General features: G+C 51.9%; 1 protein-coding gene across 5 annotated transcripts in view; it reads right to left on the bottom strand.

Annotated features, from left to right (window-relative positions):
* Nucleotides 1-24,989, bottom strand: part of LOC126540542 (fatty acid CoA ligase Acsl3-like) — a 61,690-nt gene that overhangs the window by 21,750 nt on the left and 14,951 nt on the right. The window contains exons 1-3 of one of the 5 annotated variants that reach the window (XM_055076105.2): nucleotides 18,582-18,905; nucleotides 2,236-2,377; nucleotides 1,372-1,575 (exon numbers count right to left, since the gene is read on the bottom strand). In XM_055076105.2, the coding sequence (XP_054932080.1) occupies nucleotides 1,372-1,575; nucleotides 2,236-2,377; nucleotides 18,582-18,667 (432 nt within the window). In that variant the 5' untranslated portion in view covers nucleotides 18,668-18,905. Of the gene's footprint in view, nucleotides 1-1,371; nucleotides 1,576-2,235; nucleotides 2,378-2,527; nucleotides 2,550-5,444; nucleotides 5,644-18,581; nucleotides 18,906-24,989 lie in introns of those variants that run through there. The other 4 variants (XM_050187373.3, XM_055076107.2, XM_072286578.1 and 1 more) reach the window with 4 other exon arrangements.

Genomic DNA, 24,989 nt, shown 5'->3' with positions numbered 1-24,989 from the left:
TCCTCACAATGTCACTGGCCGTGCCCCCTGTGAGCTCCTGCTGGGTCGGATGGTCAAGACACCCTTGGACGTCTTGCATCCGGACCTCCGATCCACAGTGCTTTTGAAGCAGCTGAAGCAGAAGCTAGCTGCTGACCAAGGGTGCCGTCCCGGGCCTTTGCCAGAGTCAGAAGCTGCAGTTTTTGCAAGGAACTTCCGTCCTGGCCCACCTTGGTCTGCCGGACAGGTGGTGTCTCCTGCCAGCGCCTCATCACTGCTCATGCGCATGCCAGACGGGGCCATGCGGCACAGACACGCCGACCATGTAAGGCCTCGCCTCGGGACCTGGCCAGCACCCTCGACTGCCACTGCTGGGTTCCAGCCCGCAGGAGGACTAGCGGCAGCACCAGTCGCTTCCAGCGGAGCACCACCCACCTCGGATGCGGCAACCGTAGCCAGTGGTGCGGCACCCATTGGACCGGTGTCGAGCCCAGCACCACTCACGAGGCCGATCACTACGGACCCTCCGGATGGAGCGAGGCTGGCTCAGGCAGCACCCGGCATTGCCACACCCGACCTATCAACACCGGTGCCCAGGCGGAGTACCCGACGGTGGAGGCCACCGGACCGTTACTCGCCTGGATAGCAGGCACCGTCGACCCAGCTTGGGTGGAGGCAGAGCCTTGTATTTAAAACATGGACGTCAAGCAAACTGGGGGTAAGGGGGTGTAGCAAGCATGTGACGCCCCCCAGACAATGTTCGTGCGCTGCCAGGCTCGGTGGCCTGCTAAAGCTCGGCAGGCAACATTGGTCACCGCATCGCAATAAACACCAACGAGCACGGCTGCTCGCCGGTCAGTCATCGTTCAGCACCACCACGCCGCGGAGCGTCCGTCTAACGGAGGGTGCCACAAGCCCTCCCTTGTTCACGACCCGGGGTGGATCGTGACAATATGTTGATTTGTTTGGCACAAGGGGCAGGTATGGCCAAAGAGCGACAAGACGGTGTTTCATAAGATGAAAAGCTTACTAATGCTACAATGGACATGGATTTTTCAAGTGCTAATATGCAACATAGATGCGAAAGGCCCAAATTTAGTGGATGTAGAAATGCCTAAAAGGCATATGTACATGGAACTGTGGAACCAGTCACGTTTTTAAGGAGATAGAAAGTCCACTGGCCAGAATTTGAGACAAGCTAACCAAGCTTTGAAATTGCATCTTCAAAAACCTAACAATGGTGAGACCAGAAGTGTTGCACCCTTTCGACCAAAAGTCCTTTTGTCAGGCTGTTTTCCAAATACAATTTTGCACCAAGTAGCTCAAGTTGCTCAATTATTGAGACAGATGGTCGGATGAAAAATGGTTCAAAGACAAAACTTGAGGTCGTACCTTCTTGAAGACTTTTCCATCTTCCTGCTTCTCTTCACTCTCTCCAAGCACTGGGCGCTGGCCAAAGCACGGCCGGTCGCCGAACGTGTGGATTGCCTTTCGAGTCAGCTCGTCCATGGTCCGCACGCCGCTGAGGCTGTCCAGCCCGTTGCTGTAGGTGCGCACATACGGTGCACTGGGGTCCCCCTCAATTGCGCACTTGGCCTGGGTAGAAGAGGTCAAGAACATGAATTTGCGGCGCACAAGCGCTGTCACAGCCACTGGTTAGGCACATTATGAGACATGTAAAGAAGGGCATCGCATGCCTGCTGCAGTGCAATTGCAACAATACCACAATTGGAAAAGATGTCGAAAGGTGGAAAAAGCACTGTTTTAGGTGTTGCTTATTGAAAATGGAATTGGTCATGACAATTGTATTCTGGCTTCATGGGGAGCACGGCAACACATGAGCAGCAATGCTGGTCATTTTAAAATTGTAGCACCCAACAATAAATTTCTTTAAAATGCTCACAGAAAAGCTATGTAAGGAACAGCATGTTTCTTATGCCAGCATGTCCACGAAGTATTTGAACTGCAACTGGGGAAAGGAAGTGCTAAAGAAACAAAAATTTTTTCATTTAATTCACTGGTGTGAAGTGCTGACCATAACTTTCAACCACGACCTACTGTATAAATATATATACAGTAGGTCGTGCTTTCAACAAACTGCATCATTTATATCTAGTTTGCAGCATGGCCAGGCAGTATATGTTGAAATGTGTAGTAGCTGTACTGCACTCATGTTTAAAGGTGCTGACATGCATGCTGCTCTTTGGATCCAGTGGTGCTTCAACGCACTATGAACTTGTATAAATGAGAACTCACAAACGCCAGGTTCTTTTTCTTCCAGTAGTCCCATGGCCTTTGGCACACGAAGTGGATTGGAAGTGTGACAACATCGTACGCAGTCACCAAGACCTTTATGAGGCCCAGGGCGATGTCCAGTCCCAGGTTAGACATGTTGAAACTGCAAGAGAACCAGAGCATACTCAGTTGAAACAGTTACTCAAGGAGCGCCAGACACTAAAAGGAGGCAAGAGAGGTGCTGATCTCAGGTTAAGAAGAGCGCGCCACTTTTTATCACTCTGGAAAGATAATTGCAAGAAACAGCGCATACACAAAATGAGACAGTATCTCTCAGCACCCAGCTCAAGTTGTTCCGGCTCCTTCAGAAATAGCCCTACAGAGCAAAGGTCAGTTGTCCAGCCTGACCAGGTTTCGGTGACAAGCTTGGAAGTGAGACACTTGAGATTTCCGCCAGGGCTTAAAGAACAAGATCAGGGAGGAGGGGGGGGCATTCGAGAAGTGCGATACTAAAAAGGAGGGCAGATGAAAATAAAGTTACTGCAGCCCCATCGATGTTCCTTGGAAAACATGGCGTGGCTCAGAAGAGCAAGATAAGATTTCCTCTCTTACAGGAGAGTTCCACAAATGGAAGCAGGGAATGCAGGATCCTGTTATCAGTGACTGAAGCTCGGAAGGCAGGCACAGTATACAACAAAGATTAGGCTCTGCTTCCTGTTCAGAAGTAGTGACAGCTGTGACGAGAGGCAGGAGTGCGAAACAAAGGATGCACTTAAGAGTGAAGGGTGGGAGGCGGTTTGGACAACACAAAAACAAGGCCTGGCATGATGCGGACGACGTTGGAGACCAATTGCAATGACTGACAGCGTCGCGACATGCTGCAAAATAGTGAGAAAAATATTTTGTTCTCCCCTGCAGAAGCACTGGACCTGTGACAGGATACAAAATTAGAGCTAAAATACAGAGTCACACATACCTAAACGAGTCTGCAAGGGTAGCACTTACAAGTCCCCATCAATTAGGGTTTCTGGTGCCCTTTGCAGCTGTACTCCAATGCTGCCCTCCGCCAACACAAGGCCCTCAAATTTACGAAAGCACAATATGACTGACTACATTTCAGTATCTAGGCATGAATCCTGTATGCAAAACAAATGGCCATACTAGCAATGCGAGACATAATGTAAAACGTAACTTTTAATGAACTTCATCCTTAGCAAAAACTCGCAATATAGATATCCAGTGACCAGTGGCCTCAACTGAACCAAGCAAAATCGAAGGGTTAGGACAACCAGTTAAGTAAAGATGGACCACATCCAGGATCACGTAGAGAGATACTCGACATTGGGCAGTCTTCCCAGAAACCACGAAGGACAACCTCTTTCAGCGAAATCCACACCAAGATTACATCACCCAATAGCAGGACTTGCGTGCAAGGTTCAGCAGCTATTACCTGTACCCTTTTGAAGCCACTGCCAAGAATGAAGAAAAGGAGCGACCTCTCTATACAGTTGCAGATAAGAGAACTGGCTGTATGCGACACGACACGGCAGAAGCGTAAGCAGATGCGGTGGAACAAACTGACGCACGCACACACTCACAAACACGCACACAAGCATGCGCGCACTCTATAGCTGTTTCTTGTAGTCACGGTAACCTGAAGCTACAAATTTCGTCATAGTGTTGATAGCCTTCCGATTAAACAGAGGTCGTTTATCCAGGGGCCCTAGGTGCACGACGAAAGGCAAATCTGGAATACTTATGTCACATGGCCACGATATCGAAATATAGATATGCATCTCGAGTACGGACGCGTGCTTGAAAGGGGACAAGTGTCAGTGCAGTTCCCCCACCGTTGATGGCATCTGTTAATCACGAAATTGCTATCTCAATGCACATAAGTGTAACGACCTCAACGCAATATTTTTCTGCAGGATTTGGTGCTACCAAGCATGTGAATGGCGGGCAGCGGTACAACCTCTACCGTATGAAGTATCGTCTGCTACAGAGTGGGCCAGACGTTCGCCACAACAGCTCTTCGGCCCTCTCAACCGATGAAGCAAGTCGACGTCTTCCCCACGGTAAGTTTCAAGAATAGAATATGTGAACATCGATTGACCGGCATCGTATCGGCGCAACATGGGGAACGTGCTGGATCAGAGGATGCAGATGACTGCAGCAAAAAACAGGCAAGACGCTGAAAACGAAACGGCACACGGCAGCGTGCGGCGGTGCAGACCGGCGCGGCGATCAAGGACCAAGGACATCACGAAGGAAATCGCCTAGAATCAGATCCGATGCCCGACACGGCCGCATGGCGGTTCGACCGGCGACCGTCCTCGATGCAATCGACGGTCGGGAGATAGGAGACCTCTACGGCAGTGGGGTGGGGGGGGTGGGGGGGGGCATATTACACCAAAACGCAGAGCCGTGAGAAGAACTCTGAAAGAACCGTTCGCGCATTTGCGGCATCGCCGCCTGAAAGCCTTCGGAAGAACACTGCTCAACGCGCAGTGACGACGCGACGATGCAGCCGGGAAAGCGAAACTAAACGTTACTCAGCTGAAAACGCACCCGACAGAATGACAGTGGTCGTTTACAACGTCGTGTCCGTTAGCCGCTTGCGACGTGCTCGTTAGCCGAGCAAAAAAATTCTGCCTCTCCAGGGCTGGAGGGCTCCGACAGCCATCCTACGGTGCACGCGTTACAGGGGTGCTCAGGCAAGCATTTCGAAACTGCATAACGGTCGCGCACAGCGAGGCCGGCCGACGTCGTGCTGCGGCCTACGCTTGTTGGGTAACTGCCGTTAACGTAGCCTGTTGAGTTAGCCAACCGCACCACTCATTCGGGTAGGTTTTGTAACCAACAAGAAAAGGCTAGGCTCGCGAATCAGCCGGTAAGGAGTGCAAGTTATAATAACTCTCGGGGACGACAGGATCCACACCATTTGCTCGCTTGCTGTATACTGCAGAAAGGGAGGGCGACGTTAGGGTAGCACGAAATGCTTGCATAGCGTTGTCTCGCAGTGCCGTGCCCAAGAGCGCCTTTAACCGCATCGAAAATGAACACGACAAGAAGTATTACTACATTTCTTTTTCCCATCGAGCAAGTCAGTACTGCTGCGTAAACATCACGCGGTACTAAACATCAGAAGCAGCACAAGTCCTTGGATCCTCCGACAGGTCATTCGACATGCGCGAAAGTAGAAAAAGCAGATGGAGACGCACACTGACCTGCACGCAGAGCCCGTCCGTCAATGCAATTAAAACTATTCGCGAAACACTATATACTATAGCTTTGCCGCGAGCGACCCGCCAACGCATCGGACAAATGCAACACGCACGTACTGCGGCGAGGACAAGCCATAAAAATAGCCGCGAGTGCGTGCGCGGAGAGAATCCCACAGGGAAATCCCAGGCGCCGCCGAAGGTAATAGCCGGGAGCGGGCAGTTCGAGGCGGAGACGAAGAAACGATGTGACGGTCATACGATGATGATGCTACCCTATACCTAAGAAACCGGCGAGAGGCCGCTGTGCCTATTCACATCACGTGCGTGCGTGGCGCGCGATTCGGTTTCGCTACGTACGCAGGCACCTACCTGCACGACGTGCCAGAAGCCGCGCGCACACGCCAAGTTTTTTCCGTGGCGCCATGAAGCAGACGACAGGTTTAGCGACAGAGAGAGAGAAAAGGGGGAGAGGGGATAGCGCGCAGACGCAAGGGTGCAGAGAGAGAGAGAAACGCCATCCCTGACGTCAAACGAGCGGAGCAGTGACGAAAGCGCGATAATTGCAGCGTGGCAAGACGGCGGAATGTATCAGACGTGTGGTGGCTGCGAAAACAAACACGCGACACGACGCGACCACTGGCTGCGGCAAGGGGAGCAACAGCAGACTGTGCGGTACTGCGAAGTGAATCGCTCAAGCACGAAGGGAAAAGCTAACTCCCTGAGCAAAGCGTTGGTTCGAGCTAGTCGGTAATCCACGATTGGAGTGTTACAGCGCAGAATCTACAAAAAAAAAAAAAAGCAGACAGACAGACACGAACGGAACAGCCGGTAATTCGCTACCGTGACAGAAGACATGGCCTCAGAAGTAATTTGTTCGTTATCGGAAATAGGCCAGCCAAATGCACACGGCGGTCCCCTGGGGCAAGCGAAGGTTAGAAAAATACGATGCACACGGCGCGCATTAGTGGAGAATAAACAGCTGCGCCTAACAACATTTGCGATGGAGTCCCGTACGCACGCATTGAGGGCTGTAACAGGCGGGAGGTCGGCCATGAGATCGACGTAGGAATCGGCCGTTCGAACTGAGATTATAATGAGGGGAAATTCAGACCAAAGCCCGACAGCGAGTTCAACACGGCCAGTTACAGGCTCTAGAGACGATCGGGCCTCTTAAGAGCGGGGAAGCCCTGCACGGAAAATAAAAGCCACCAGCCACGTAACACGGATGTGTACCGAACGAAGCCGGTGAATGTATAGCGCTCGACATTTAATCTGCGCTGCTGTTCTAATAACTGCACAATAATATTTCGCGGTTGCCGCTGTTCTATTTTCCCCTTCCTTAACTTGCATATCAGGACAGCATTCTTTGGTCTGCATCCTTCGGTAAAACACTCGAACCTCGGTTTGCTTTTGGTTCGTCGGGAATTTGTCTCCGGCGCGCACCATGAGGACGAGCAGGTGCGCGACCCCGCTGCGAAATATGCATGGCCGAAAAGCGGACAAGTTAGCGGTGAGGACAAGATGTTTTTGAAGTGTTTGAATTCGAGTTCTGTTACACTGATTAAATCGTAGCAGCAGCAAGTAGAATAACGGCAGAGGTATGTACCGTTCGAGACGCGCGACGGCGGAGGCCTAGCCCAGCCGGAAGACCGCCCCCGCCTTGGCGACTGCCCACCCAGCTATATATATGGCGCCTCGTGCACATGCCAGTCCCAAAGCGCTCGCACTGTAGCGTAAGATGAGAGAATTCAAAGTTGCCTACAACAATGAAGACGACGCCGACCTGAAAGACGCCCGCCGCATGGGTCTCGGACGGAGACCCAGCGCGATAAAAAGGGAAAGAACGAGCGCCGTCGCCGTTCATTCGTTTCGTTCTCCCATAGCGTCTCATCGGCAACCCTAACGGAACCGAAAAAAAAAAAAAATAGTCTTAGGTTGGGGGCCCCACACGCTTGCGTCCCCCTAATCTAAATAAGTCGGGGAGTTACCAGAGCCGCTCGCGCCTCGACCTACGTGGGGTCGCCCCAAAGCTGCCACTTGGTGTACCGGAAGTACGAGCAACCATCTTCCCGAAACGGTGCAGGTTGAACTCAAAGTGTAAACACCAGAAGGAACAACAACCCCGCGTGAAGGCATGCACTTCAAGGCTGCAGTACATATAGAACATGTGCATAAACAAACGACTACCGAGAAGGTTGTGGAAGGAAAAAAAAAAGGAAGCTCGTTCTCAAGTGCGCGACATTAACAATATAGAACTGAACATCCCAAACGTCGCAGTGCTTTCTCCGACAGCCTGCCAACGGTACAACAGCATAAACAGGATCTGCTTCGCGAGAGAGACAGAAGAATGGCGCCATGCACGCTTTCTTCCGATACTTGAAACAAATGCTCGAACACGCCACGTGAACGCACGACCTATTCTAGCATGAGGCTTTGTCTTCCGCGGGCTTTCGGGCCTGAGCAGATGCACGCTGTATCAAGGTGACAAAACAATGCGATCGCTCGGGAGCTCATTTCGTAGGAACACTTCCTTTCGAACGCAGAATCAAACCTTTCCCCGCCGGCGGACGCCGTTGAAACTATACAGCGGAACTTTGGCGAGGTAAAAGAGGAAGGAAAAAGAAAGTCCCGCTGGTGTCTTCACTTGCGTCGCATCACATATATCGTTCCGATTTACGTAATTCATCGGCGGCGGCGACAACAGCGGACTCAAGAGCAAGAAAACTCAGCCAGGTATGCGAACAGAAAAATGTCACCAAAGCGGCCCTAAATACGATCCCTATCCATCCAGTCCACCGCCATGCGCCTCACGTCGGCCGACGGAAGACCCACGGCCGCATTTATATGCGGTTACGATCAAATTGTGGCGAGCGTACGTGTATGCTGCGCATTCCAATGCGGACAGCACGGCCGCGGTTCTTCCAAGGACAGTGCATCGGAGAATCGAGGTTCCCGTTCCGCACCGACCGACCTCGATGCGATATATAGCGTACTCAATATAGACGGCCTAGCTCCTCGGAAGGCACGAATCTTGCGTGCTCGTACAGGAGCGTCGTTGACGGGTGTACATAGCACAGCTGAGCAGACAACTTAGTGTCGCGCGAGGTAAGGCGCAACAAAACGTGCAGAGATGGATGCGAGAGAAAAAGGAGTGTATATTATTCTCGGAAACACGTCGGCGCAGCAGCGCCAGTGCGTACCGGAACCTTTTTTTTTCTTTTTTTACATGCACAGGTTCAACAAACACGGCACAAGTTGGAGTCAAATAATCAGCAGGAATCTACAAGGGGAACGCTCCATAAAAAGGGGGAAGGAGGGAAATTTACTGCCGACCGCGCAATAACTGTCTAGCGCAGACGGCCGACACCTGAATGGTTACGCGGAAGCGGCGAGACGGCGTGTCCCAGTCAACAGCGTGGGCGCCTTCAGGTGCTGCAGGACGCGCGATGCGTCCAGGCGCAACAGTGCTACGCCATGGCGGCCTACAGCTGTCACGACGATGCAGCGACGTCGCCGTGCGCACGAGCCATTGCAGCGGCTGGGAAAACTCGTGGTACACTGAGCCCCAGTTGCCCGCGCAGTAAACGCCGAAGCATGGAACTATGGCGGAGTTCGATGCGAGCCACGTCTTTCCTTGCAACTACGGCTATATGGTCGTAATCATGCGACGACGTCACGCCATTTGTTCTATTCACGGCTTCCACTGCGCTGCTGGAGGTAAGCAGGTCGAGCCTTTCAACTCGGTCCTGTACAAGAACACGGCGGCCTCGATGACGTTAAAGCGGGAGACACACGGTCCGATTCGGCGTCCGACGCGCCGGAACGGCAGCCGGAATCGAGGTGTTTTGCCGTGCCGAAGCGCCGGATCGGACGTCCGGCGTGCGACAAGCCGGGCAGATTTTCATCGTCCGACGCGTCCGACAACCGCACCGTCGTCTGGCCGCAGCCAATGACAGCGCGGCTGGCATGTGACGTTCTCTGACGTTCCCTCGACGGAGGCGGCGCTGGCTGGCCGGTTTCTCGCAGTGTTTGTTTTTTCCTTGCCTGCTGCAGTTTGTTTCCGACACGAAATAGTTACCAGTTCAGTAAAATTATCTCGAACGTGTGCCTGTTATGCAAAGCAGCGCCTAGTACACTAGCACTAGGCTACTGGCGAGATCGGGGCCGCGACGTGAGGGCATTTCGTGGGCAGACATCACACACCGGCCGTCTGAGCGAGGCTGCTCGCTTCGCTTGCACGTTTGCCCTTCGCAACTACTGCGTCGAGTAAACCAATTGTATTTAATTACTGGCTACCTAAGTGTACAGTGTTAATTGTTTTGGCAAACATAAGCGCTCTTCGACGAGCTCGGGTTGGATCGTAAGCGCCGTCGACCGCTGCGTCTGCCTAGCTAGGCCTAGCGGCCCCATCGCTGGCTGATAGCGGAGTCGTCAGTGGATAACGCGCCGTCGTGAAGTGTTCTGCCACTCGCGAGGCAGAACACTTAATTTTATTGACAGTGTTCGCGTAAAGCGAAGCAATGTTGTGCAGAGTTGTTTATATTGCGTTTCTCGACGTGGCTATGAAGTCAAGCTGGAAGGGCTGGATCTGGGCGGAGCTTACGCGCCGCTCAATCTTTCGGATGCACGCACCGTGTGCCCCAAATCGTCGTATGCCGCATGCCGGAGCATGCGGCGCCGCACGTCGGATCGGACGCCGAATCGTACCGTGTGTCTCCTGCTTAAAGCAAATCTGTGCACAACAGTAGCGGCGAGCTACACTGCGACAACTGCCCGTTTCTTTTTCAAGCTTTTCCTTTTTCATTCGTGTCGGCGTCAGTGTGGGTGTTGCCGTACGAAAAAAACAAAAAAAACGCTCGGATTCGAACCACCGACATCCAGGTTGCGAGACCACCACGCTAAACGATTCAACTACTGTCGGTTATCACAAGCTGCCTATAAAGTGAGATATTATATGCGGGAAGTAGAGGCAATGCAAGGCGCGAGCCAATCATAGGCGTCCCCTCCCTGCGGAGGCGGAGGGAAAGGGTGCGCACGCGAAAAGGTATCGCGTGCTCGCCTCGCGCCCGCTGTTTCCCGCCAGTTCAGGCCCGGCACTCACATGGGGAGGCCGCGTTTGTTTCGTTCTGCCGAAGAGCAGGCTGCGCCGAAGGAACGATAGCGAGAGCAGGCCGTGCGTTCGGTCGAAGAACACGCAGCGTTTGATGAACGTCGCCGGGAACTCGCTCGAGAAAGGGCTCGTCGTCGACGTGCGGACCTCGCCGTGACGGAGCGCGAAGCCGAGGCGTTACGACAACAAAGAACCACGGATCCTGAGCTTCGCTTGCACCCCTCTTCACAGTAGTGGAACGGCGGTGAATTTTTATTTTTCTCCCGCCCCCCCTTTCGCTAGAATTCCTGATCATAACAGCTACAGTGAAAGGAGCAGTGCCTCCAGTTGTCAGAGTAGCGCAACGCGTTACGTTTGAACGATGGAACAGTTGAAGAAATCTCACTTTAGGTAATTCCCAGTTGAAAAACACAACAGGAAATTTTCACAGTCTGTCGTATTTTGGGACGCTGTTTCTGTAGTTCTGTTGCCTGTAGTTCTGTTGTCTGTAGTTCTGTTGTTTGTAGTTCTGTTGTTTGTAGTGTGATGTCCTGTAGTAGAAAGTTCTGTAGCTCTTGATCAATATTTAATTAAATATTGACAGAGACCTCCTTAAGGCTATGTAAATTTGTTAGTACAAAAAAAGAAAAATATAAAAGTAAAAAAAAAGTAAAAAAAAATAACGTCTCCGCCTAGGATTCGAACTTGCGACCTCACAAATCCGAGCCCGGCATCTTACCACTGCACCACTCCTGACATGCTTTTCGAGTGTACAGTTTGGCCGTGTCAATAGTACGACGTGCTGATGCGTTGATGTTTACATTTGCATTTTAAGAGCCAAGATCCGCTATCCACCACGTCAAGTGCCGCATCTCTAGAAGAGCAAGAGTGTTCGTACCATCGACAGGTACATCGTGGAGTGCTAGAACATCGATTTTGATGTACGATATCCATATTAAATAAGAAATTCAGAAATAAACAACGTTGACTTTTAGGGTTATTACTGCTAGTTTCGACAGTTGTCTCTCGTTCTTTACACTTTTGAGCGCGCATATAATTCGTGTGTTCAATGCAAAATAGCTACATAAACATTCGTGGATGAGCGTTCTTTCTGACAGCATACTGGCTTCTCACGGCAGCACTGTACCAGATTAATGAGACCCGAGCGAGACAGCTTTTCACGCAACTTTGTGGAACAACCCAAATCTTCTTTTCCGCTTCGCATAAGCTTGTGAAATATTCCTGGGAAATTAACTAATGTGTCAGTGTAACAGCACATGTAAGTCCACAGGCCTGTGTGCCACATCTTACCAAAAAAAAATGAAACGGATACGCAGCCATTCCCGCAGATGGTATGATTTTGATCAGCGGCCGATCTTGAGGAGGCCGGTAAGGCGTTGCTGGTGCCGCGTCGTCACGGCACAATTATAACTATTCGACACGTCGACTTTAATACCGGTGTTGGTGCCATCAGCATTGCCGGCTTCAGAGAAGCGCGATTGAATACCGCGCAAGAGAAAAGTACAGTGTACACCACCGATGCGAAACTAACATACAATTTTAAAGGGCCGCGACGGAAAGCGCTTCTGTTGCGACTTCGGAACTCTTGGCCGTCGCTACCGAATGTTTCTGCTGCGACGTCAGAATTGGTGTCGTAACGTCGGAGTCGCTGTCAGGATATAAAGCTGTTGTTGCGACTTCAGAACTCTTGTTGTCGCGACAGAACGTTTCTGTTGCGACTTCAGAACTATTGGCCTTCGCGACAGAATGCTTCTGTTGCGACATCAGAATTTCTGTCGTAACGTCAGAAATGTCACTCAATTAAGAAATGTCAAGAACTTCTGTCGTACAACAGAATTTCTGTAGTTGCGACAGGAATTCCTCTTGTCATTTTCAACTGGGCACTACAGAAGCTTGTCGCATCGCACAATTTCAGTGCACTTCTGTTGTCATCATTGGGTACATGTTGCGACGATAGGTTTCCGTTGTGGAACAGTTCTCTGTAGTACAACAGAAGTTGGTCGCATTACTTCAGGAACACTTCTGTTGTGACAATTGGGGGCCTGTTGCCACAATAGGTTTCTGTAGTATTTCAACAGCTCTCTGTAGCACTACAGAAGTTTTTCGGGTTACTTCCGGAACATTTCCGTTGGGACAACAGGGTGCCTGTAGTGATGACATTTTTCTGTAGTACTACAAAAATCTGTTGTAGAGCTTCAGCTTTCTGTTGTAATAACAGACATACGACAGTCTGTACTTCTGAGTCACAACAAGAAATGCCTGTTGTACATCAGAAAAGTCTGTCGCTCCATCAGGAATCTGTAGTTACTACAGAAAAATCCTGTTGTACAACAGAAATTTCTGTAGTACTGAACACAACCTCTGTTGTCATTTTCAACTGGGTTTTGTTACGTGTAGTATATACCACTGCACCAACCCTGAAACAAAACCACAATGCTTGTAAGTCCCGCCCTCCTGCAAGCCAGTCGTTGCCGGAAAGCGTTCCGCACGGCTACTGCAATACAAAGCGGTAACGAAAACTTGGCACGCTGGAGAGCGGAAATGGCTTCTCGTTTCCACGCGCGCGCGGTTAATTCCTCCTTTTAGCGAACTGTGCGCTTAAAAATTCGTAGCTGAGCGGCAGTGAGCGAGCGCAATGCTTCACGCTCTCTTCGTAACCGTGATGCATGCGTATCGCTCTCTCGAAAAGGACCAATACTGGGCGGCAGCAATTGCTCGCGAGCGGACGGGAAAAACACTTTTCCGAAACAGGGCGGAAGCACGATTAAACAGCCCGGTCTGGTCCGTTCCTAGACAGGATACACCCAGTCGCAGCACCGGCTGGATGGGGCCAGCCGGCCGTCCCGCTGGCCGCAGCGGGCGAACGCTATTCGTTATCAATCAATACGGCGGATGTCAAGGGCTGCTCCGATTAAGAATAAAGTAAAAGGAAACACAGATGCCGTCGGCGATTCGCCGCCGCTCGAACCGACCCACATTTCCGCGTAGTGGCGTGATCACCCCCCCCCCCCGGGGGGGGGGGAAGGAAAACACCGCTTGACAAAAAGATAGCTCCGCGCGGCTTGTGGATCTCTCCCTCAAGGTTGGCGGTCTCGGGCGTGTACGAATGAATACACCAGCAGGCTGTCCTGAGCGGTCGGGAAAAAAAGAACATTGCTCGGGGCAGGAGCAGACGAGTTACCAAAAACGACGCGTACGGGGTTCTTTCCCTGATATGCATGCGAATTGCAAGGTGTATAGTTATTTGGAAACTGGTGTCGGAGCGTCGCTGTGCAGACAGGTATGGTGTATACACACACACGCACACTAATATATATATATATATATATATATATATATATATATACGCGTCTCGTCAGGCTCGACCCCCGGAGAGTGTAGAGTCAGCACATCTGACGACAAAGTCCTCTACTGGCTTTCGGTTTAAGGAATGCCATCTCGTAACAACCCGCCATTCATGCACGCAACTCGGTGAGTCATTGTGGAAGTAGAAGGGGTGCACGTGACGAATTTTGATAAGCTGCACGGTAATCGAGCTGCTGCAGCCACTCTGACCAACGCCTCCTCGTTACTCTGACAGAGTGGCTGAATTGCCCGCCTCCACGCACTCACCGTATACAGGGCAGATATCTTGCATCCAGTTGGCCCAAGAAATGCCCTTATATTCCCATGAGCGGATTTTTATCCTTTCGATGTTCGTAAGATCGAACACTTTCTATAACCTTCCTCAAGCAGTGTCACTGGAGAACAAAACGAGATCTGGGCAACGAGTCAAAACAAACTGCGGTCTAGAAGACCGCATTACATACGTTAGTTACAGGCCAAACAAGTTTCAATTAATATTGCTTCCTGAGTTCTGCCTAATTCTCACAGTATCACTCAAGCTATAACTTCTGGTAAGCTGAAGTTTGTCTTTTCCAAGAGCGACGTTCAAAAGGCAGGGCACCATACACTTCACTGTCATCTTTTGGCGCTGAGACAGGGTTGCCTGTGCTCTTTCGAACGCTAGCGGTCCGCGAGTTCCACGGCGCAGGTTTTGCGTCGCCTCGAGAGATGGCGCCTCCTTCAGGCACTTTTCTTGTAGCTAGGCAGTGCGCTCTGTCTCCCTGGCGTCTTTCACTGCCTGTCGCGCCGCATTCGGCTGGTTTTCCTCAAGCTGGGCGGCGTCCATGTGGACCAGCGCACAGTACGGCGAGGTACGGTGCCGTTGCGAGGATGCAGTACACTCATGTTAAGATTGGTTGGAAATACTAACCACAATCTGCTTTGCGGACAGCCATTTCATGCTTACATATCTCGGTTACGGGAGAGCCAGTAATTTTCTTGTATTTATTACCATGGGTGCGCTTTCCTTTGCACTTTAGCATACGCGAGTCATTCGCGTCCCCTGCCTTCAAAACTATTATCCGACAAACGACCTCGACACCCCAAAATGGCGCTGACGTATACAGCTTCCTTCTACGCATTTGTCGACAACACATGAAGCGCTCGTCCAACCGATCGCACATTTTTTACGCGGTCGGTCGCGAATGTGCCCCATAAAAACGGCAGGCCGAGGCGCTCAGATAAAGATGGCGCGACATTACACCCGAGCCTGGTGAAAGAGCGACCATTAGATTAGGCGCACGACATTCCATCCCGTAGCGCACATTCGCGCATGTCCATAGCCACTCGCCAGCCCAATTCGGTCGTACATGACAACAGTAATTGGTGATAAAAAATTATGTACAGCGCTAACGACAAGCACTGCGAAAGACACGGCATAGAGTGCGCTGTGTATGTCATCTCTCACAGTCCTTGTCCTTAGCGCTGTACGCTATTTTTTTTTATCATGAATTGCCAACTAGTCCAAGCAACCGCCATAGCTCAAATAATTGGTGACCAGGGGTTATGAGTTTTAACACACAGCATCATCATCATGAACACACGAAAGCTTGTTCCCAATAGACTACACGACTACAAAGCATCAATTTTCTGTTGCACCAAAGTGACGCCTCGCGTATACTCATCACGAGGACGAACTTCCCTGCGTTGACATGCTCACGATAGCGTAATATGGTGGCACGTCACAACCTAATTCCTCGTCCCTAATTTCTTATACATAATTTTTTTTAATAAGTGACAGTTTTATGACATGTGCGTGCGTGCGCCCTGCCGTCCTTCGCCCCAGTGGTACTGCGTATCAACAAGGTTATGAAACGGCCATGCTCGAGGTCACAACTGCAAATAACGACGCATAGGCGGCAACGCCCTGCCCACGAGCATGGCCACCGCTACGTTCGCGTAACGGTGCTTCACAGCGCGGCAGGGAGTCCTTTATGCACATCACAACGAACAGGTCTGTTAAGAGCCTTTGGTAATTGGGAATAGTTTCAAGCTGGTTCGGAGCACGCATAAACAGAAATAAGCGAGGCACTGCGCAGCTGTTGCACGTAATGCGCTCAACCAGCTGTAGCAACAAGTCATTCAGTGTCAGAGTGGTTTAAATCTCGGTGCATGTGTACTACGTTATAACGGGCACTGGTGGCAGCAGTTCACGCCTACTTGCTGCCCGCAAGCCGCTATACGGATAAACCGGCTTTTAAAGAACGGCTTCAAAGCAAATATATTAATGCCCTTCACGAAAATGCAGCCAATCGGCATAAATCCCGCTCCCCCCCCCCTTTTTTTTTTCCATTAACAGCGTTTACGAATGCTTTTGTCCGGTTAGTGCACTCTCTCGCTTTTACAGCGAAGCTTTCTTTGCCTCTTCCATCGACTGTCCCCTGCAGTTGCTGCTGCCACTGTTGCTGTCTGGCACACCGCGTCGGGGGTGCCATTCAATTGAAGTTTAGTACTTCTGCCACGATGCGATGTGCCATGTGAGGCAATGAATAAGGCTCAACCGTCTCAGAAGTTACGAAGTATGGCGCACAACAGCGCCTCAAGCAAACATACATTTGCTTGAAGCCCATATATTTTCTCAGTTGTGGCCCAACACGTGACCTCTTGCGCTGAGATAACTGAGCAAGAATCGTGATTTGTCAAGACGTTTGTTCCCAGTAGCTATGCCAGTTGTTTTTATTCAGTGCGCGTTTTATTCGGGTGCGCTGCCGTGGGTCTGCCTGCAGAGCGGTAACACTGAAACCAACCGCGCACTTGACGTGCGATCACGTGTTTGGCTACCAGGTGTGGCTTCAACCGCGTTGAGCGATGCTCCCTCTTAACGTTGTCCTTCCTCCATGCGTCAGGCATTCGTAATCGATGGCGCATTTTAAGACTAAAGTTTAAACCGAGGAAAGTCCTGCTATCAATTCCTCTGACACGAGGTCTAAAAAAAAAAAAGACTTTTCTGCGTCCCTTTAATGCAAAGGTTGAAGGAACACCTCGCTCACGATGTTCGAAACAAACGTGAACCAGGTATAGCTAGTTATTCGACGCGCGTAGGTATTGTTTCAGGCCTCAGACCAAGGAGAACGCGTGTCACGGTTGAACACAGCTCATGAGCGCGGCTGCCCCGAAGGAAAAGCGTGGAACGGACTGCGGCGGCAGACTTGAGCGGCACCACGGTCGTACGTTTACACCGCGCGTACGCAGGCAACGCGGCAGCCGACCCCTTCCTCTCTCTTCCGACATATCTCGCAGTTTTTGTTCCACTTTCAACGGATGTCCATGTAGAGCCACCGCACAAGCGGAGAAAAAAAAAAAAGAACAATGCGCCACCTGCGTAGGCCGGCATAGTCGCCCACCTAACATGACGCCCTCAGCTCACAGGAAGCCGCGGCCGAAGAGGAAGAAAGGAGCACTTGACAAAGGTTGGCGTACGGCCTTTAACGCATATTCCGTCCAATCTGGTAATGAAATTGTGGCCGATACGAAGCTGAATAGTGATTAAAGTCAAACGCCGATACGAAATTTACGCCTGCTCCGTGCGCTTGAACATATACGTCCAAGCGTCCAATGCTTAAGGGAAGATCTACATACAGAGCTTCCCCTAAGAATTGGTCGACCCTGCACGCGGTCCCGTGCAATCCACGGCATAGCTTTCGTCGCGTCGAAAGCTGGATGCTCGCTATAGCGCGGCCAAGGTAGTGGCGATTTCCGATGCGAAGCACTTGCTGCGCGTTCCTTCAAGAAATGTTGACAGCATTCCGCAACGACGCGTCAAACATGCCGACGGCGGCGGCGCTACATCCTGCTACAGTGCGCATAGGCATAATGTATTTATGGCATTTTCTCTCTCCCGGACGCGCTATATGAACAAAATCACGCCACCGACTGAGGCGAGGTCGTGCACACGCGCCCGGCGCGATCAACGACTGCCCCGCCCCCTCCTCCCCAAAAAAGGGAGGGCGACGACTCACGCTTTCGAAAACAACCCGTTCGAGGCGCACATACACGCCGCAACGACTGTATACGCCATATGCAGACGAAGAGTTGTGGCGGCGCTACAGCCATTAGATTGCGCTGTCGACGCTTGCAAGGCGAACTAAAATGCGCGAAGCAAGCTTCGTGCACAAGAAAGAAAACATCAGCCGTATACTACACAGATGCTCGGAATGCGCTGGATTCACCACAACGAGGATGCGACAGTAGTATTGAGAAAAGCGGTGCATATACACACGTACACGCGTCGCAAGGTGCTGGCCGGCGCCAGTGGCAGGGACATTTCCAGATGTTGGCACGATGCAAATGGAGTAACAGTAATTCGTCCGTTATAAACGAAGGCACACTGATTCGGGCGAAGCCAGAAGACACCCGGTGGGCCGAGTTACAGACAGTGAGCGACGACGAGAGTGCCCCATTGACCTATACTGAAGGGCGAACTAGTAGCCGACGCCTCAGCTACACAAGCACCAGGGCGTACCGCCAAACGTGCAACACTGTTACCCACTAACGTGTCATCGCTCCACGCACACACACGCACACCGATTCGTGGGACCACGTTCACTGGACGGCACGCTACATGCAAGTACGCCCTCGACGCCAGCTCAAGTTGGTCACTCGCGGGCGCGCAGCAGAGGAAAGCAAGAAACGGAAACAGCACGAACCCTTTGGCAACGGTCGCAACCAGGGCCAGACACCGCAGCGCTATCCAGGCCAACGTCGTCCGGATCCACCGGACCGACGGGTTCATGTCGCAGGTCGAGCGCACCCCGCCGCCACCACGACCACCAAGTCGCCGCTGGCGGCCGTGCTCGGCCTCGCAGCTGCGAAGGTCGGCACCGAGCGAGCTCAGGGCTAAGCAGGGCCACACGTGTACGGCCTTACTACGGTGCCTCGGTCAACCAACGGCGCAGGGCGGCCGAGCAGGAGGCGGCGGCGGCGCGAGGGAAGAGTGGCGGCTACGGCGGAACGCGCGCCGTTCGATCAGCATGCGCCACGCACCAGGACCACCCCGACCACCAGCAGGGCCCCGCAACGCAGCGCCACTGCTTCTACTTCGTCGTCGTCTTCTAAGCTAACACGAACTATGAACCGAAAAAAGATGGTTGGAAATACCTTTTCGAAGAATTGGCCAGTTAGGTGGGCGGATGACATTAAGACGTTTGCAGGGACAACATGGCCACAATTAGTACATGACCGGGGTAGTTGGAGAAGTATGGGAGAGGCCTTTGCCCTGCAGAGGGCGTAACTAGGCTGATGATGATGACAGAACCTTCAATTCTTTCGTTCGGAGCGTCCACTTTGGGATTCAGCCACAGGGATGCATGCTTCGCTGTCCGATCATTCCTTACGGAATCTAAACGAATGCCCTGCTAAATTCCTTTCTTTTTGTTTTTACTTTTAAATTAATTATTACTCATTCAATATGACCTTCCTGATTTTATTTAGCAGGTAATTAAGCGCTATTCAATGCTATTTCAATAGCTATTAGGAAATTTATGCTCCATAATAATTTCGAATAATCCACCCATTTCTTGGCCAATCCCCCAACGTGGGTAGGAGCCACACGCATCGCAGGCTACAACAACAACAACAACAGAACCGAAACACGGCAGGCAGAGCCGACGCATAGGGGGCGCCTAGCGCAACCCGACGAAAAGGGACTGGACCCTATTTCGCGCGGTTTCTTTATATAATTAGACCGCGATCTCCGATTTGGATAGCTACTGCGCTTGACATCGCCTACAGCATGCCGATGCTTGTCCAATGCCCCGATAATAAGTATACGCGCGTGTACCGCGTGGAACTACACTATACCGACAACCGCTCCCACGTTACCTTAATTACCACCGGCGGACAGTACTGCGGGAGGAAGGAGTGTGCCTCCAAATTACTTTTGACTGCCTGTGGTTCATAATGAGAATGAACTTGTTCGCATGCCCAAAGAGTTGCCTTTACAACACGCTACGAGTTATTTGATGGGCCCCTTGTGCTGTGTGGACCAAAGTGGCGTATGTAGGGCCAGAGGGCGCTTATGTGAATGCAAAGAACGCGGGTCGCATCGGCTTGTTTGGCTGTAACGTATACCTGTCCGGATTGCGCAAACTTCCGGTCAGGCTGAGCGAACGTCGGGTTGGTTCAGGTAAACCCGCCTGTCAGCGCGGGGCATATAATAGCCAGCCGAATCGGCCAGTGCGACCAATACACAGCGTGCAGTATTCGAATTAACGGGTCAGGTCGGCCGGAGATGTGTCCGCGGGCTCTTATCAGTAGCTCAATTTTACGAACATTAACTCTGGGGCGGCGACGGGTGCCGGTATACAAATTGCACGTGATCGTAATACTAAGTGCCCCTGTCGCCACTGGAGTACCGAAATAAGACTCGGCTGTCACGCCCGGACGATACACACACACACACACATATATATATATATATATATATATATATATATATATATATATATATATATATATATATATATATATATATATATATATATATATATATACATATATACACATATATATATATATATAATGCAGCGCCACCAGAGCGTGCTCTGAAGCAGCCACTCCTAAAGCCGCTCGCTGGATGTGCCCGCTTTCTCAAAAAAGCGTACATAGCCACTCCAGAGCGCACGTGAAAGGTTTGCTCTGAAAGTGGCACGACGATGAGTTTTATCGCAACGAAGCCCGAGGAAAACCACGACTGCAGCACATAGGCGAGAGCAAGCGACGGAAGAGGATGGAGATAAGCCTACACTGGGGAGGGTTCGCACGCCGCTCCAGACTGCGCATGCTCGCGTCGCGACGAGAGCAGCAGTCCGCAGCGCACGTGCAACACCCGGTAAGAGAAGCGAAGTGCACGCTCGAATCGTCAGCAGTGGCACTCCAGCACGGGTCCCGGCCGGAACGCGGACGGCGCAAAGTCCATCGGCCGGCCGGCCAAGGACGTGGCGCGAGACGGCGGCGAGCCGATTGCGAGATAAGCGGGAGGACTTCACAAAAAAAAAGGTAGACGAGACGCTTCGAGAAGAGGAAAGTGACACCGCGTGCAAAGGTTGTTACCGACACTCCTTAAACGCGGCACTCCACGGAAACGCGCGAGACAACGCGACATGCGCAAGAGTCCCGAGAGCGTCACGCAAGCGAAAAAAAAAAAAAAAGAGTGTTTGCCTCTATTGTGCGTTTTATTTTTTAACAGTTTCCTTTTACACAACGGTAATTAAACTTCTAAATTAAATAGCGCAGAAATCTCGATTACAGTTGGCATGTCGCTAAATTGTCCGTGTTAACCAGGCTCGTGAATTATCGCGAACACGGCTGAAAGAAACGTTAAGCAATCGTTAGACGTTGCTATATAAGAGAATGGAACACACGTGGGTGGAGGGTCGCAACACAAAGCGCGAGCACACGAAAAAAAAAAAGATCCTGTATCGGATGGCTCCGGCTCAATCTCAACCGCCCAAGTTTATCTACAGATGTAACCCAAGGCATGTTATCGCGTGCAAAGTTCTCGCATTCTACAGGCCCACACCGGAGTGCGGCCGCAGACTCGAGCCCGCAACCTGTTAACAGCAGGACGCCACAGACCAACACCACGGATGCGCGGTATATGTCAGCGTGGCTTAAGTCAGCTGTTGCTTCGGAAGGACGCCGTATGCTGCACTGCAGACATGTGTAAATCCGTACCAGTAAAGAGGCGATAAAAACAGGGTTAACGCAACGATATGCTATTCCAATTATTTTTCGCGTATCGTCACAAGTCAGAGCGGCACTGCTCCTGCGTTATGATCAGGCGGCTGCGATCAGTAGACTCTGGGGTTAACGTGCCAAAACCACGATATTGTTGGAATCGCACCGCTGGCACGAGTTGTTGCAAACTCAGCGCTGACACCCGTTGTTGCAATCGGGTCGCAAGCCCCAAGGGTAGCGTTGGCCTGGCGGCCTGGGGCACTGGAAGCATCCGAAGGTCTCGGCAAAGCATGAGTCGACTGGTAACAGAACAACTGGTTTATTCTAACATCGCAAAAGAGCGGGCGGTCAGGTCGACCGAAGTGAGAGACGGGAGAGCACGTAACTCGACAGAAGAAATCGGAGCCTCTCTCTTGGCGTCCGGGGGCAGCTGCTCTTATACTTTCGCAGTTGAGGGCAAGAAGGAAGGCCTCGTGACGAGACCACGTGACGGCGGGTACGGAAGACTGAGAGACACGTTGAGACGAGTGTAGTGACGCATCGCCAAGCTGGCGCCTGTCAGACCTCCTCGCTTCACACTTGGGGAGCTCCTCTCCCCGGCTGCCGCGCTTTGACAAGCGTGGGCACACACACACACACGCACACACGAAGACACGTGGCACTGAAACACGCCTGGACGCGCTTGGCGGGGAGACTGCGGGAGCTCCGAACGGGCCAAAATGTCCGCCGCTTTGAACGAAGCTCCGGCGTCCGTTGCATCCGCGCCGGCTATACCGCGCGGTGTAGGCGAAACGTAACAATATGCTTTTGACAGGCCATAATGGGGGACTCCGAATTAATTTGGTCACAGGCGTAGACGAGAAGTAATATGGAGTCGAACGAAATAAATCCTTACATTGCACAGGTCTGTGATGCCGAACCCATCTCAGGTACGCTTAGCAGCCGTATGAGTACATGGTTTGTTTGTTTCTAAGAGTAAATTTTTTTTTTTTTCATTCAAGACAGCTTATATAAACAAAATTTTCAGAAAAATCGGATCATGAAGCGCGGAGCTATTTCTCGGTCTCGGTCTTTCCCACGTTAGACCAACGCTCGCTCTAGTTCCAGTCAGCTCGGACTCGGCTGCCGTTATGTGTCTGTTCTCTACCCAGCTCCGCTCAGCTCGTCGGCTAACAGGGGCGAGATCGCGCAAGCCTCTCGCTTTCCGAACGTTCGCTTGCGCGCTAGTGTTTCGACAGCCCCGCACTTTGGTCAGCGGTCGTAAGCACGGCGAGGCGGGACTGGACGCCGTCTACTCAGTGACGCATCAGTTACTGAGTAAGAAGCATTTCATCGCCAATATCAGAAAAGAAAGGCTCACTAATACTAAAACTTCAAGTTTTTAGAATAATTAAGTATTAAATAGTCACCAAGCATAGTCAAGTTGCTTGTAACAGGCTTATTCTACTAGCGTATAATTTTTTTCCCAGAGCCAGATGACTAGACTATGCACACCACTGCTTAAAGGTTTAAGTGAACCGGTGAGCTGTTCGAGTGAACCGGTTCATTTCAGTGAGCCGAGCCGTTCCGAGCCGCCCACTGAAGTGAGCCGTATTTGTCCACCTCTACAATGGACGAGCAGAGAGAGAGCCCTTCGCGGCGTGATTCCGGAGCTGTTCGCTTCTCGGCGCGGCGCCCACCGCTAAAATGCGTGCACCGAGCGTCGGACGCCCTCGCAATAACCGCGGCCCCGCGTCTGCCACGCGTTGACGGCCGCGCTCGCCCCAGATAAGCAGAACCGCGAAAATCTCACCAGCACCCATCACGCCACCGGCAAGAGAGCGAGGCGGCACGCGTCAACGAGCCGATACGAGGGAGAGAAAAAAAAAAAAAGAAGCACAAGCACACCTAAACAAACGCACGGTCCGGAAATCAGACTGGACTCCCTCTCCCGGTTTATACTGGGAGAGGCGAGAGCGGGGGCTGACGAAAGCGAACGCAAAAATAGGCTCGCCGCGAGAGACAACGCGCGCGCGCGCGACCGTGTCAGGCCACGGGTCACGTGGCACAACAGACGACAACTGCTGAGGAGGCGGGAGGCATTGGTATAATACGCTTTCCCTCGCATCGCCGGCACTCGCACCGACAGTCGCGGCGCCCGAGTTGCACCCACGAAAGAGAAACGCATCCGAAATCGCGCAAAACGGCATCACAGGCAGAACGAAAACGGGGGGCGGGGGGGGGGGGGGGGGGAGTGCTCGACAAACGCAGTGACGACGAGGATAGCACTTCGCCCCGAAAGAACGAGGAAGCGCGACGCCAGATCAGCTTGCAGCAACGTTTGCAACCGAGACGAAGCGTCCGCCACGGGGGGCAGCTCGCTCGACAGAGCCCTTGCGCGGCGAAATACAGGGCCGAAGCAGCGCTGCCCCCAATAAACGTGCACAGCCGGCGTCAAAAGTTACGGGCGCGCGGGACGCGTAAGAAAATATTTTCGGGGCCTGGGGACACGCAGCCTGAAGAATTTAAGATTGGCTGCCTGTACCACGGCTGTACGTAGCACGCAAATAACATGAAGTGGCGCTTTCTAGCTGGAAGTTAAAACTGGGTTGAAGTTCAACCATTTTTCGTGGAAGCCGCATCGCGCGCACACACGTTTGACGCCGCACGCGGCAGACATCGCCGCGTTAAACCGCGAGGGCATTGAAACGGGCACAATCGATAATCAGGGTTTTACCAATGGCAAGGTCGACTGGCAGAATGAAAGGATCTCTTCAGCGAACACTTCCCGGTGATCGCGTAGTCAATCAAAACCTCTGAAATTTACATAAGCGTCAGTTTCCCTTCGAAAGACCTATTAGAACAATAGAAGGAGGGACGGGAATAGACTCGTTACCGCCCAGCTATATAGCGCAACACGCAGTAACGCCGCTGTCGTCAACATTTCAATGGGTCGGAAGGGAGACTTCGAACAAGTGTGTATACGCCGTGCATCAGTTTTGTCGGAGTCAGCTTCGCAGCCATATGCAGCCGACAAATTGTGCCACACGGCACGGATGACGTGGAATGAACAGATCCGACTTCAGCGCTGAACATGTGCGACAATACGATAAAAAAGCAGCAACGACAATGGGCGTGCAGCCACGAAGGCACTTGAATAAAACTGGATTCTGTAAAGGAGAGCGCTGCCTGGGCTTTTCGGTATGCCCCTTCGAAGAGCGATAAGCATCCACAGCGGAGCCCGGACGGAGCTGAAAAACCCGTCTTTCGCCGTTTCGCTCACTCTTCGGAGAAGGCGAGAACTATCCGCCCTGCGGGAAAACAGGCAGCTTTCGCCGTGGATGCGAAGCGACAAAGTGTCAGAGCACAACGGTGCACCCGCCACTTCGGCGAGAGCA

This window comes from Dermacentor andersoni, chromosome 2, assembly GCF_023375885.2.
Source record: "Dermacentor andersoni chromosome 2, qqDerAnde1_hic_scaffold, whole genome shotgun sequence".
NCBI lineage: Eukaryota > Metazoa > Arthropoda > Arachnida > Ixodida > Ixodidae > Dermacentor > Dermacentor andersoni.
Note: the sequence above shows the minus strand (reverse complement) of the source record. Positions and strands in the feature narration are given on the sequence as shown.